General features: G+C 35.9%; 1 protein-coding gene across 6 annotated transcripts in view; it reads right to left on the reverse strand.

The window, feature by feature from the left end:
* The window catches only part of RBM27 (RNA binding motif protein 27), a 67545-nt gene that overhangs the window by 3708 nt on the left and 48990 nt on the right, over positions 1-14847 (reverse strand). For 5 of the 6 annotated variants that reach the window (XM_027081711.1, XM_027081713.1, XM_027081712.1 and 2 more), the window contains 5 exons: positions 13753-13827; positions 13448-13612; positions 11291-11395; positions 10995-11186; positions 1009-1119 (listed from right to left, as the gene is read on the reverse strand). In XM_027081711.1, the coding sequence (XP_026937512.1) occupies positions 1009-1119; positions 10995-11186; positions 11291-11395; positions 13448-13612; positions 13753-13827 (648 nt within the window). Of the gene's footprint in view, positions 1-1008; positions 1120-10994; positions 11187-11290; positions 11396-12526; positions 13075-13447; positions 13613-13752; positions 13828-14847 lie in introns of those variants that run through there. The other variant, XM_027081715.1, reaches the window with a different exon arrangement.

Raw genomic sequence — 14847 nt, forward strand, 5'->3', positions numbered from 1 at the left:
CCCTGCTAATTTTGCTAGTTTAATAGAAGATTTCCATTCTAATATCATCAGAAAAACAAATAACATATGAACATTTAGTGGGGGGAGGGGGATATCTATGAAACATGTTTTTGATAAAATTAATTTTATTCTATTATCTTAAAAGTGAGAAAAGTAAATAACCATTTGAACGCCTAAACGTTTCCTCTAATATCCGATTGTGAAGGATGAATATAATACCTTGCCTATGACACTGACATTCCAAATCTTACATAAAAATCTAAAATCTTACACAAAGTAAAAGTATCTACAAACATTCCCGAAATACCAAGATTTTTCTTTTCTTTCTTTTTTAAAGAAGGGAAATGTTTCTGCTTTTGTTATGTAAAATTACCCACTTGGTCGGGAAGACTCTTGATCAGGCATAAATGCTATCTTTTAAAACCAAAATTACAATGAATGAGGAATAACTTGCAATGCTGCCTAAGTGTCCATTTTAACAAACTAATTAGAAATACTGTAGTAAAAAAGCAATATTAATTCTCATGTTTTAAGAAGCTGGTTAGTACTTGTATTATTTAAGTCCTTGGTTTTGCTATTCTTCCCTCTTATGGCCATCTTCTTTACACTCTCTCATTTTAACCAACTATATGTAGAAAGAAAACTCAAATCTATTACTTATGGAACTTGAATAAGTTAAAACTAGAACAATCAGATAAAATTTAATTTGTTCACTTAATCCATGTCTTCATTTACCAAAATAAAAACGTCCAGAGCCCCAATAAAGCCAAAATAAATACAAATTTTAAAAAAGTACAGTCTCTCCTACACCAGAAAATAACCCCCAAAAGAGCTTTTTTATTTCTGCACCTAATCTGATTCTTTAATAAACTTCTAGACTAGTCTTAATTAATTACATGCATGAAAAAACTCAATATTTATTTTTAAATTTTTATTACTTAATGTTAAGAAAAGCATATAACTGGAAAACAATCTAATTCAACTCTTATTTTCAATCGTTAAATTTACCTCCTCCTTGACTTCCTCTTCCTCAGTCTCAGTGGATACAGAAGGCACCTTGGCCTTGTGCCATGATATTTGTAGCCGACGGTCTTTGAATTTTGACCCTTGGTTTGCAGGCTAAAATAGATTTTAGAAGAACACAAAAGTTTGTACTCACACTTACTAATGATTTCTTCAAATTGTGTGCTATTAAAAGTTTAATGACTTGAGGGAAAAAAAAACCTGTTAAAATGGATCTACAAATAATCTCCAATGAGAGCTAGAAAAAGTGAAGTTCTTTTTAATTAGAAGACCACATGTCTGGTTTTCCCAGGATAGTCCATGATTAATGTTGATGTCACATAAATTTTAAGATCTGTCTTGGTTTGGATATAAATTATATAGTCATTCTACATAGAAAAGTCATGATGAGGACAACAAATACTGTCTTAATATGATTATTGGCCTTTGGCTTTGATAATCTACATATTTAGAGTAAAACCTTACAAATATAAGTAATTTAAAAATTATCTATTCATCTCATGATATCTCTTATATCCCCATCTATATCTGTTAAAACTATTCCCACTTCTTTTCCTGAAATGCTATATAACAATGACAAATACTCTGCAGCTCATCTACGCATCCCACAAATGTTAAACACCTATTATCCTATCTCAGGGTAAAACTACGCAGTTTCAAATGTATTTCTTTTTATTACTGTCTAAACATTTTTTCCTCCCCAGCAAATTTCAGTAAGAGAAACCAAAAGTTTAATTTTAAGGACAAAGCAATCGAGACAAAAGAACAGAGACCCAAAGTTTCATGAAAGTGAAAGCTTAATCATTCCTACAGCTTTCCTATCAACAGATCTGGGTTGTAGATTATCCCCAATTCTTGGTTCAGTCCTAAAATATGTAATAGAAGGGGCTCTTTTAAATTTGGGGTTTCACCCTATATTTTCTAGGAAAAATATTGATAAACTTCATGAAGCATTTGCAAAATATTTCCATAGAACACTCAGATCATTGCATGGCAAGAATGTACATTAGGCCAGATGCATACCAGTCAATTACTGTCTCTGCTGATACCACAGCCTGTGATTTAAGGAAAAACTCCTATTATCCCTTGTAGGTGTTAAATGTTTATAACCTGACACCAAACATTTTGATTCATGGGACAAACTAAAATGACACATCAAAATGGCCCTAACCCAAATATACATTTACCATCTTTTCAAAATCAGGTAGTTACTAAGTGAGTGGACATTAAAAGTTCTTATCACAAGGAAAAAAAAATTTTAACTATGTGTGGTGATGGATTTAACTAAACTTATGTTAGTAATCACAATGCATATGTATACTGAATCATTATGTTGCACATCTTAAAATAATACAATGTTGTATGTCAATTATATCTCAGTAAACCTTGGGGAAAGAAAAAAACAGGTAATTTGTGTAACAGACATCCCTTGCCCTTACTCTATCCTTTAACATACAGCCCAATTACAGAGATTTCTTCAGTATTTTGTTCATTTCTATATTATTTAAATTCTTTCCAGCTTTACTGAAGTGTAACTGACAAATAAAACTGTAAGATATTTGAAGTGTGCAATGTGATGATTTGATACACTGTGAAAGGATACCCCATCGAGTTAATTAACACATGCATACCTCACATATTTATTTACCCTTTTGGGAGGGGGGTGGGAGAGGGGGGTTTTTAGAACATTTAAGTTCTACTCTCCTAGCAAATTTCAGTTATATAATAGTGTTGTCAACTACGGTCACCATGTTACACATTAGTCCTTAAACTTTGTTATTTGAATTTTTAAGTAAAGTTATATTACTTTTATTAGCAAGAAAAAGCAATATAAAAATTTTTAACCTATATTAACTGGGTTGCTTTCCAAAGAGGGTAGCAGTTCTATCTTCCAAAAGAAATTTTAAGGCATTAGATGTACTGCATATATATTACTGAAGGAAGAAGGAGAAATTTAATTTGTATGCAGTCAGGAACTAAGAATATAAAACTCCCACTACCTAACTTGTAACAAATAAGATTAATAAATAGAATAAAGATGTATTCTAATAATACCAAGTCAGGAACTCTCACACACCACCAGTGGGAATCTAAACTAATAAAACTGATGCAGTTCACTCAACAAGTCCATGTATATGCAACAGAAATGTACATGTATATATGAAAAGACATTTAAAACAATGTTCACAGCAACACTGTTCATAAAAATGAAATGGAAATAACCCAAATACCTATCAATAGGAGAATGGAAAAATAAATTGTGGTATATATATATACAACTGAAAACTATACAGCAATAAAAATAGCAAACTACTGTTACATGTAATAACACAAATGAATCTCACAAATATAATGTTAAGAAAAAAAAGCAGACACAACAGAATATATACTATGTGGTTCCATATATATAAATTTTCTTAAATACGCAAAATAATACTATAACATTTAGGAATACACATTAAGGTGATAAAAATACAGTTGATTCTCGTTATTTGCAGTAGTCACATAAAGTTCACCCAAGCACTGAATTAGCAAACACTGAACCATTGTTCCTAGGGGAAATAGAGGGTTAGGTTCCTATGAGCCTCTGGTCAAAACATTTTTGCCAATGATCAATATGTAACCTTGTTTTATGTTTAAGAACATTACTTAATATATACTGTTGATTCATTAACATTGAACTCATGGCCCAAAGCATGACAACTCATGCCTGAACAAGGCTTCTCTCTAACACACATCTTTACCATAAGGCACATCACTACCTTACTGAACACTTACACAGCACTTCAGAACTATACTTGGAAGCCATTTTAAACAGTGAAATCACCAATGAAAAGCACAAAAAAATGAGAGAAATAGGGCACTAAATAGACTGCAAAAACGACTTGTTTACAGGATGAGAGCTGAGACAAGAAGGCAGAACATCACCTCATTTGACCTCCGTTGGGAACTTGTGCACTGGTCAACTCAAATTTTTCACAGCACATGTCTGAAAATGATCACACAAGCACTTCAGGTATTGATTTTGAGGCTGTAATAAATTTTAGTGGGTAGGTGAATGTGCAATGCAGTATCCACGAATAATGAGAATCAACTGTATAAAGAAAGCAAGGAGGTGATTATAATAAAGTGAGGCTAGACTTTTTCTGAGGAGGAGAGAAGATAGTGACTGGAAGGGGGCAGAAGGAGACTTTCGGGGTGCTGGGAATGTTCTATTTCTTGACCTGAGGGGCAGGTAATATGGTACCTTCTGATAAATCACTTAACTATACATTTCTTATTGGTATAGTTTCAATAAACATTTTAAGTTGAGTATTATCTTCATAATTTCAAGAAAATACCAATTAGCCAAGATATTTATGTTAAAAAAGCAATGTTTAGAATGCACCTCTGTATTTATAAATGATCCCATTTTGGTAATTTTTTTAATTAATTTATTTATCTTCGGCTGTGTTGGGTCTTCATTTCTGTGCGAGGGCTTTCTCTAGTTGCAGCAAGCGGGGGCCACTCTTCATCGCAGTGCGTGGGCCTTTCACTGTCGTGGCCTCTCTTGTTGCGGGGCACAGGCTCCAGACGCGCAGCCTCAGTAGTTGTGGCTCACGGGCCCAGGTGCTCCGCAGCATGTGGGATCTTCCCAGACCAGGGCTCGAACCCGTGTCCCCTGCATTGGCAGGCAGATTCTCAACCACTGCGCCACCAGGGAAGCCCCGGTAAAATTTTTTTGATGAGAGACTTAATATATGTATTCTTATATTCGTAATTTTTTTCTATAAATATATCCAAGAATAATAACTACCTTGTAACAGTAGGCCAAGATTAAGAGGTGAGATTTTTACTTTTTATTAACCGAATTTTGACCCTTTGCTTGTATTAATTTTTTTAATTAAAAATACTTAAAAAAATTTAGGACTTGCCTCATATACCTATCAAAATATCTAATTTTTCTATATACACATATATATTCTCTCACACGTATATCTATACCACGGCTTGAAATAATGAAATAGTGGAGAAAAGTTAGATGTCCATCAATACAGGACTAATTAAATCTAGTACAGTACATCTATACAATAAATCACCATGCATCCATTAAAAACAAAGCAACATCATATGCACAATTAACAGTAATTGCCTATGGGGAGTGGAACTGTATGACTGGAGGTAGAAGGAAATGTTATTTTTCTTTCCTTTTCTTTTTCTTTTGGCCACAACACGCGGCATGCGGGATCTTAGCTTACCGACCAGGGATCAAACCCGTGCCCCCTGCATTGGAAGCATGGAGTCTTAACCACTGGACCGCCAGAGAAGTCCAGGAAATCTTACTTTTCATCGTACATACTTTTCTTTTTGACTATGTATATGTGTGTTGCCCCTCAAAATAAATCAAATATTAACATATATGAATATATGTGTGAATATGAGCAAATCAATTACATATCATCAATAAAAAATTATATGCAGTAACTTAGAAGCATGTAGAACCTTAGAGGTAGAAGTTACGCAGAGAGAAATTCACCTACACAGCCATTTTCCCAGATCAGAAACTGATGCCAAATCTGTGCCAGTCATGATCATCAATCCCCTGACTGGCAAAGATGAAAAAACAAAACTTAAGTGCTGTTGAGGATATGGGCAAACAGGTGCTCTCACCCAATGTCACTACAAGTTTAAATTAGCGCAACATTCCTGGAGGGTTATCTGGCAAGCTGTACCAAAATTTTAAATACACATACGCGTGCCTTCGATCCAGTCATCTTGCTCCTATGAACTAACCTAGGGCAATGGTTCTCAGTGGGAGACGATAATGTTACTCTAGAGGGCATTTTGGTGGTCACGCTGACTGAAGAGCACTTACTAGTATTTAGTAGGTGAGAGCCAGAGGTGCTAAAGGTCCTGCAATGCACAGGACTGTCCACATAACATTACTTCCCTCAAAAACGCCAAATACAGTAAGATGTATATAACATTGTCCATTAACAGTGAAAAAACAGGAAACACCCTAACTAGCCATCCTGACTGACATCATGAAGAAAAAGACCTAAGGAAGAAAGCCAACACACTAGGATAGTAGAGGAGATATATGAAAAGAACCTGTGTAGCTGAGTTTCTTAAATAATCAATCCTAAAACCTCCCTACCTCTAAACTTCTTGAAAAAAAAGAAAATAAACGTCCATATTTTCCAAGTTATTTACCTGTTACTTGCAGCTACTAAATGCATCCTGAGAAGCATTTACTATTTTCATAATCAGGAAGAAGAAAATAAAAAAAATCTACTTCCACTCTATTATTACTGAGTACAACTCTAAACCACACTACCATAGCTCAAAATCTTTGTAGTTAAATGATGCATACTATTGAAAAAATGCCAAAGTACAGTTCAAGTATTCCAAACATTCAGCATAAATAACTTTCCCTGTTGAAATTAGCTGAACCTCTCTTTACCCAGGAGTGAAGGAAAGCACCCTAAGCTCTCATCCTATCTGTGCCCTTAAGCAAGCCTCTATGACTTAAAATTTTCAGCTTTTACCTAAACTTTAATATTAAAATACTTAAAGGAAATTCTTCATGGTCTTTGATACCCTCCTAACTCTGTCAAATGAAAGCTATATAAATAAGGATTCTTTTTTAAAAAAAGTTCTTTTGGGACTCACTGATTTTATCTTTAAAATATACAAAATTCTATTTATATATTACATGATATTATTTCCCTTTTTTTAATTTATTATTATTACTTTTTTTTTTTTTGTGGTACGTGGGTCTCTCACTGTTGTGGCCTCTCCCGTTGCGGACCACAGGCTCTGGACGCACAGGCTCAGCGGCCATGGCTCATGGGCCCAGCCGCTCCGTGGCATGTGGGATCTTCCCGGACCGGGGCACGAACCCGTGTCCCCTGCATTCAGCAGGCGGACTCTCAACCACTGTGCCACCAGGGAAGCCCTCCCTTTTTAAAAAAAAAATATTTATTTGGTTGCACCGGGTCTTAGTTGCAGCAGACACGCTCCTTAGTTGAGGCTCGCCAGCTCCTTAGTTGCAGCAGGTGGGCTCCTTAGTTGTGGCATGCGAGCTCTTTGTTGCGACATGCATGTGGGATCTAGTTCCCTGACCAGGGATCTAACCCGGGCCCCCTGCATTGGGAGCGTGGAGTCCCAACCACTGTGCCACCAGGGAAGTCCCATATTTCCCATTTTTGAACTTAAATATTTTATATATAAAGTAATAAAATAATATATACCAGGGGTCTGCAAACTACAACCTTCAGGCCAAACATGGCCCAGCACCTTGTTTTTGGTGGCCTGTGAGCTATGAATTATTTTTACATTTATAAAAAATTATTAAAAGAAGAAAAGGAAAAAGAAGAAGGAAGAGGAAGAGGGAAGGACAGGTTTAGAGAGAGGAGGAAAAGGAGAAAATGTGACAGAGACTGTACGAAGTCCGCAAAAGCCTAACATGTTTACTATCTGGTTCTTTACTAGAAAAAGTCTGACTAGTGATATATACTATTAAAATATTTATATATTATTATACATGTTTTATGTTGTTATAGATAACTTCCATTGTATATAAACATTCTCTGGATTTTAAATTTGTGTATATAGTTGACCCCTGAACCACACAGGGATTAGGGGTGCTAACTCTCCATATGGTCAAAAATCTTGGTAATAACTTACTGTCAGTCTTATTATTGAAAAAAATCTGTGTACAAGTGGACCAGCACAGTTCAAACCCATGCTGCTCAAAGGTCAACAATTTTTAAATTTACTCATATTTTTCATGTACGTATCTGGGATGTAAAGCCCAAGATTAACACATATCCTCAAATTTGGTTTTAACATATACAGTATAAAAATGCTGGTGTTTCATCTTAAAAATGAATGTGAAGTTAAAAAGTCTGATTTTAAAAATAAGATATGTTCCTTTGGAAAGCACAGAAAACAGAGAAGAGCCTAGAAGGGAAAAAAATTAAAACTAACTTGAATTCTCCCACCCAGAACTAACAATTTAAAGCAGTTCCACTCCAAGTTTATGACTACTCTCCTATCCCACCTCTCCTTAACCTAAAAGACAATCCTGAGAATTTTCTTATGTCATTATTCTTTAAAAACATGTTTTTAATAGCAGCAAAGTACTGTTGAGCGTTTAGATAGTTCTCATTTTCACTATTATAGAAAGTGCTACACTGAGCACACTTACAGTTTGCAGAATCGTTTGCATAATTTCCGTATGATAAATTCTTAAAAGTGGATTAATGCAGGGGTCCTCGACCCCCGGGCCACACAGCAGGAGGTGAGTGGCAGGTGATCAAGTGAGGCTTCATCTGTATTTACAGCCACTCCCCGTTGCTTGCATTGCCACCTGAGCTCTGCCTCCTGTCAGATCAGCAGCAGCATTAGATTCTCATAAGAGCATGAACCCTACTGTGAACTGCGTATGTGAGGGATCTAGGTTGCACGCTCCTTGTGAAAATCTAATGCCTGATGATCTGCAGTGGAGCTGAGGTGGCGATGCTAGCACTGGGGAGTGGGTGCAAATACAGATTATCATTAGCAGAGAGGTTCGACTGCACAGAGACCCTAATAAGTCTCTGCTTGCAGACTCACATTAAAACCCTATTGGTGAGTGGCATGTGAAAACAAGCTCAGGGCTCCCACTGATTCTGCATTATGGTGAATTGCATAATTATTTCATTATATATTACAATGTAATAATAATAGAAATTAAGTGCACAATAAATGTAATGGGCTTGAATCATCCTGAAACCATTTCCCCCCTCCCCTCCGGTCCGCAGAAAAATTGTCTTCCATGAAAGCAGCCCCTGGTGCTAAAAAGGTTGGGGACTGCTGGATTAATGAATACAAGAATAAACTGAAGGACTCTAGAATTAGGTCCTCACACTTCAGAACAGCTTCACTAACACCCATCCATCACCTTTTCATACAGATATGGTTGATCCATGATCCTTTCACAATCATTAAGGACAGTAAAAGAATACTGAAAATATACATTTTACTTTAGTCTTTGTGGGATTATAAAAGACCTTGAAGAAGAGTTACCCTATAGGTTTGCTAAATCTACTTTCAATAATGTCTTAGGCATACGTATTTCTGTATTTTTTTCAAAGAAAGCATACTATACTGCCCAAGTATCTGTTACAAGTGTAAGTGTGTTTCTAGCATTCAAGACTGTCTGATAGTACCCTATCAAAACAAAAAACAAACTACAAAACACCATCGAAACCAATGGTAGTGTCTCATTCTTGAAGTTGCCTTACCAGCCTTGGCTTTGTTTGCTCCTTCCCCAAATGCCTGGACATGTCCCTTTCCGCAAACCAAGTGCCGTATTTCAGACTTAACAAATATATGTATATAAAAGTTGGTTATTGGGGCTTCCCTGGTGGCACAGTGGTTGAGAGTCCGCCTGCTGATGCAGGGGATACGGGTTCGTGCCCCAGTCCGGGAGGATCCCACATGCCACGGAGCGGCTGGGCCCATGAGCCATAGCTGCTGAGCCTGCGCGTCCGGAGCCTGTGCTCCGCAACGGGAGAGGCCACAACAGTGAGAGGCCCACATAGCGCAAAAAAAAAAAAAAAAAAAAAAAAGTTGGTCATTATTAGATACTCTAGAATGACTCTACTTATGAGAAGGAAAGAGAGCCATTTGAGCATGACTTCTGGATTAAAACTTAAAGATTTATATATAACCCTCAGGGTAGAGCATGCAGCTTCCTACCTAACAAAATTACCTACTTTTTGTAATTAAAACTTTCTACAGAGCCAAATTTATAAAAATTCTGCTTTATATTATTATACATTATTATGTAATGCACCTCACCAGAGCTGGCAGTGGGTCTAAATGCCCATGCCCAAGTTTTGGCAAGGAAATTCGAATATTATATACTCAACCCTGAGAGACAAAAATCGACATTCACCCAGCCTCCAGAAGAACACCCTGCCCATGTACAGTGCTCCTCCATATATTATCTTCTTTACTCCTCAAAGAAGTCACTTAAAGACAATCTCACACTTTACAAAAAAAGAAAATAACAGTCAGGGTAGTGAAAAAACTGGCTCAAGAGTAAACAGACTGCAGCCCAGGTGGCTCTCAAATCTGGACATCTTATAATAACCCACCATTCTCTAATAGCCAGGGTGAAACAAGATTAATGAGCATCAAACTAATAAGAAACTATGGAGTGAAATCTTGCTCTTTAAGATTTCTCTCACCATCTTTAACACTCAATAGGGCTGAAAATGTTTTCTCTCAAAAAAGTTGTTTGAGGAATAGGCATCCTGGATGTTAACAGTCAATTGTGTATTTTTACCTTGGTCCTGCCACTTACTAACTATATGATCTTGGGTGACTTTTTTAAGCTTTAGTTTTCTGATCTGTACACATGGGTTTCTACCTGCACTTTATACAGTTATTTAAGGTTACATGAGATCATGTATGAAAATGCTCTAGCACAAATAACACTCAAAAAATATTTACTAGATGAATTAATGAGTGGTTAGAAAGAGAATATACTGCTTATGTGCAAAATAACAAAAACATTCACTTGTGGCAAATATCTATTTGCATATTTGTCTAAAAGCAAGTGGTCACCACTGTACACAGAATATAACTAAACATGACTCTTCTCCTAACAAATTCTTCCTTTGGATTTCGTCTCCATCCCAGACTATTTTCACTTATTGACTATAAACATCTAGTAAACCATGTAATAAACCCTAAAGCAAAAATCAAATATAGCTTTCGAATAACTTGTTGTTACAAATGCATTTATGTGAAGTATTATGGAATATAGCATGAGCTGCTTCTTGACCTTCAAATATATTAATAGGAATTTACTAATACCCATGATTTTACAACTTATTTTTCTAATCTATAAAACATTTGACATTTATACAGAAGGCATCAAGGAAATGCTAAATACAATGCTTTTAGAGTTGGCATTTACTATTTTAAAAACTTACTGAAAAATGCTGAAGTAAGTCATCTTTCTCCTCCTCAATGAATCCCCCAACTGTTAGTGCTTTAGGGCGGTGGTCCACCACCATGTGATTTAGTGAACCCCTTCCTCTTCCTCCACGGCCTCGGCCTCTTCCTCGACCCTGAGAGGACATGGTCTTTCCTCGACCCACAGGTAAAATACCTAATCGTGCAGCCTGAATAACAACAAAAAGCAGAATATAACACATCATCAGACTAAATCTAGGAAAACTATTTTTCGAGATGTTAAATGTAGTGGGTAACTCCTCTTAAATCTCACCTCAACCTGTAACTGACTGAGTTTTTTCCGTAACTCTGTTGTGTCTTCTCCTGAGGATAGCCTCTTGTGAAGGTCCAGTTCGGTATCTAATAGTTCTTTTTGGGCCTTTGGAAAAATTAAGAGTAAAAATGTATTTTTTAGACAACCTACAAAATCTTGTTCACAATATTACACTTACAGAATGACACACATCTCTTCTGGGTAAATGTGAGAGCACGCAATAAACATGGGTGTTTTAAGGAAAGTAACTTTACAGATATAATACTGAAAACATGTAGAGAGTATAATGTTATCAGTAGTAACAATAAACAGTATTACTGCTTAATAAGCAAGCAGTATTACAAATGCTTAATTAAGATGGCACAGCCCCTCCAGAATAGAGAGACCCCCGGGGTGGCTGTCTCCAGGTCGGCCACCTGTACACAGGTGTGTGAAGTTCTGAGGCACAGCTCCGTCCATACGGGGCCACTGTGTCCTCGGCAGCACCTAGGGCTGCTACCCACACCCTCTGAAATCGGCTTTGCGAAAGCTTTGTATCTGCCGGGCAGCTTTTGGCTGAAATGCAACAGATGTCGAGCCCTCCTTGTAAAGGAACATTGAGTTTTCCTCTTGTGACACATGGGATGCATCATAAGTCCCTCCCCAAGTCGTAGTTCACACACCCATCCTTCCGACAGCGAGTTTTGTGGTTTCTTTTTTTTTAGTTTTGTGGTTTTTAAAAACAAAAACAATTCATTCTGATTACTGTCGTGATATGAAGGCATCATTTCCATGAGCTTTGGGGGATTTTTATGTGAAATAAATAAACTATCACTGAGGAAAAAAAAAAAAAAAAAAAGATGGCCTAAAAATCAGACCTTGGAAACAGTCATTTGAGATGAGGGAGCTGAGAACATAATAAAGCATCATAAGTGAAACATAATAGGGCAAAATAAATTACACAATAAAAATTCACTAATAGTACAAACATAACAGTTACATAATTGCTTTCAGATCTGAACCCTATAACTATTGCCGCTCTTTTTTTTTGGTAAGAAACAAATTATCAGCCTTTAGCTGGTGTGACTATGAGAGATTTTCTTTCCCCCATATTCTCTTAAATTTCTTTCCATAATTAAATGCTCTTTTTATTATTGGAGGAAATTTCAATTAAAATAACATTTTATTATATTTTTAAAAAGCAATCATTTTTTCTTTTTTTAGATCATAAATTAATCTTTTTCAAAAAATTTTTATTGGAGTATAGTTGATTTACAATGTTGTGTTCTTAATGAAACACTTTACATTCCTTTAATAACAGAGAACCACAATTTCAAATGTAATATAATATTGTACATAAAAATTTGCATTCTATATATATATATCTGACAAATTTATTCCCAGTTTTCAAAGGGCTGCAAATTTATCTAAAATCCCACTACAGAGCTGTAGAATAATGATGGAACCATGGTGTAAAAGCAAGTATTCTTCTACGGTAAGGAAACAAATAGAAATGAACAAAATTAGACTTAAATGGATCTAGAACTTTTGATTATTCTTTTCAATAGAAAGCCATATTTTTACCCATACTAAAGGCAATGATATCTTTTGAATATTAAAAGGGATGGCTGCATTACAACATTATTAAAAAATTAGAAAAAAAGCTGCTGAAATAGGAAATGTCTCTTTCCTTGCCATCACTCTAAGCAGTTACATCATCAGCATGGAGAACAAAAAAATTCAGTTAAAAAACATCTTTGTTCAAACCGGGTATTATCACTTCTTTCAGAGGGAGTGTACAGCATCTACAGAAACATTAAAAAAAAAAAGATACTTATAATTGTCTCACACTAGACTATTAGCTACCTAAGGATTCCACTGCACTTTTTTTTTTTTTTTTTTTTTTTTTTGTGGTACGTGGGCCTCTCACTGTGTGGCCTCTCCCGTTGCGGAGCACAGGCTCCGGATGCGCAGGCTCAGCAGCCATGGCCACGGGGCCTAGCTGCTCCGCGGCATGTGTGATCTTCCCAGACTGGGGCACGAACCCGTGTCCCCTGCATCGGCAGGCGGACTCTCAATCATTGTGCCACCAGGGAAGCCTCCACTGCACTTTTAAAGTGCAAAGCACACCACAGATGTTCAATAACCCTATGCTGAATGAAAAATGCAAATAGGTACCTCTGTTTTTGTCTTTACTTTAGATGGTGTGGAGACTGCAGAAGATGTTTTTAACTCATCTTTCAATTGTGAGATCTTTTCTCCAAGCTCTTTTAAAGTCTTCATTATATTTGCTCTCTCTTCTGGTTTCATGTTTTTGTTTTTTTCTAGCTTGGATATTAACATCTATAAAATAAACAGCAAAAAGTAAAACTATGCTTAGTAAATTTTAGTTTAAGTAACCTTTAAAACTCTATTGGGGATATCTTTGTAAAATCCATTCCATACATCAATTCCAGCATGCAAATAATGAACATTTATCTTACCTTTTGGCATTCTATTTGTTTTTCTAACATTTCTTGCCTCTTTTTCCTCATATCTTGTTGTAGCTTCATTGCTTCCTGTACGAACAGGTAAAGAAAAAATCAGTAATGAATAACTAAGTTTGCCCATGATATATATGGCTACTACAGTCTCAACTCATTTCTTCTGAGTCATCCCTTATACGAGACAGATTTTCCTCCTAATCAAAAAATAGCTGAAGCCAGAGATGAAACCTTTAAACCTATTTTCCCCAACACTTCCAATATAAAAGAGTTTATGTTTGTAACTGTACTTTAATATTTAAAATACTGAACACTAATTAGCTGTATCTATGAGGTTTATTCACTTAAATGACCTGAATATGTATGTAAAGAAAAACAAGTTTTCACTTCCCCACATAATAAGCGAAATCCTTATTTTTGAAGTTTGAAGTCTAAAAATAAAGTCTAAAAGTGACATGCAGCTATAGATTAGAAATGATAGCAAAATCTATGGATTTTTGCCTGGAAAATGTTGCCTCCAACCCCTCTGTTAATTAAATCTCCAATTATACTGAGATAATATATATAAATAACTATTTTATTTGAAAAACTGTGAGTTTAAATCTAAGATGATAATGAAACTCAGAAGTGAGTCACATGAATAATAACTACATAATTGTTACACTTCACGTGAAATATTACCTAACTTACGAAGCCAGAAAGGAATTAAAAGAGAAAATAATGAAATAAAAGTGTTTATTTCTCTCCCTTGCGGGGGGGTGGGGGGAGAGACGACAGCTCAGTGTCTTTTACTTTTACATAGAAAAAAGTTCTTTCTTTGTGCTTGATGTAGCCACTGAAAGGCAACTGCAAAACATTTTTTCTGTTTGCTCATCTTTTTTTCAAGTGTACAATGCATCAAGCAGCAGCTAAATAAATGTTAAAATGTAGTTTCATAACAACATGAACTGTTCAGAGGTGTTAATATAATCACTTAAGAATTCAACAAATCCCGGACTTCCCTAGTGGCACAGTGGTTGAAAATTTGCCTGCCGATGTAGTGGACACAGGTTCAAGCCCTGGTCCAGGAAGATCCCACATGCTGTGAAGCAACTA

Source organism: Aethalodelphis obliquidens, unplaced genomic scaffold (assembly GCF_003676395.1).
Source record: "Aethalodelphis obliquidens isolate GAN/ISIS:26980383/991018 unplaced genomic scaffold, ASM367639v1 scaffold45, whole genome shotgun sequence".
In the NCBI taxonomy this organism is placed as follows: Eukaryota; Metazoa; Chordata; class Mammalia; order Artiodactyla; family Delphinidae; genus Aethalodelphis; species Aethalodelphis obliquidens.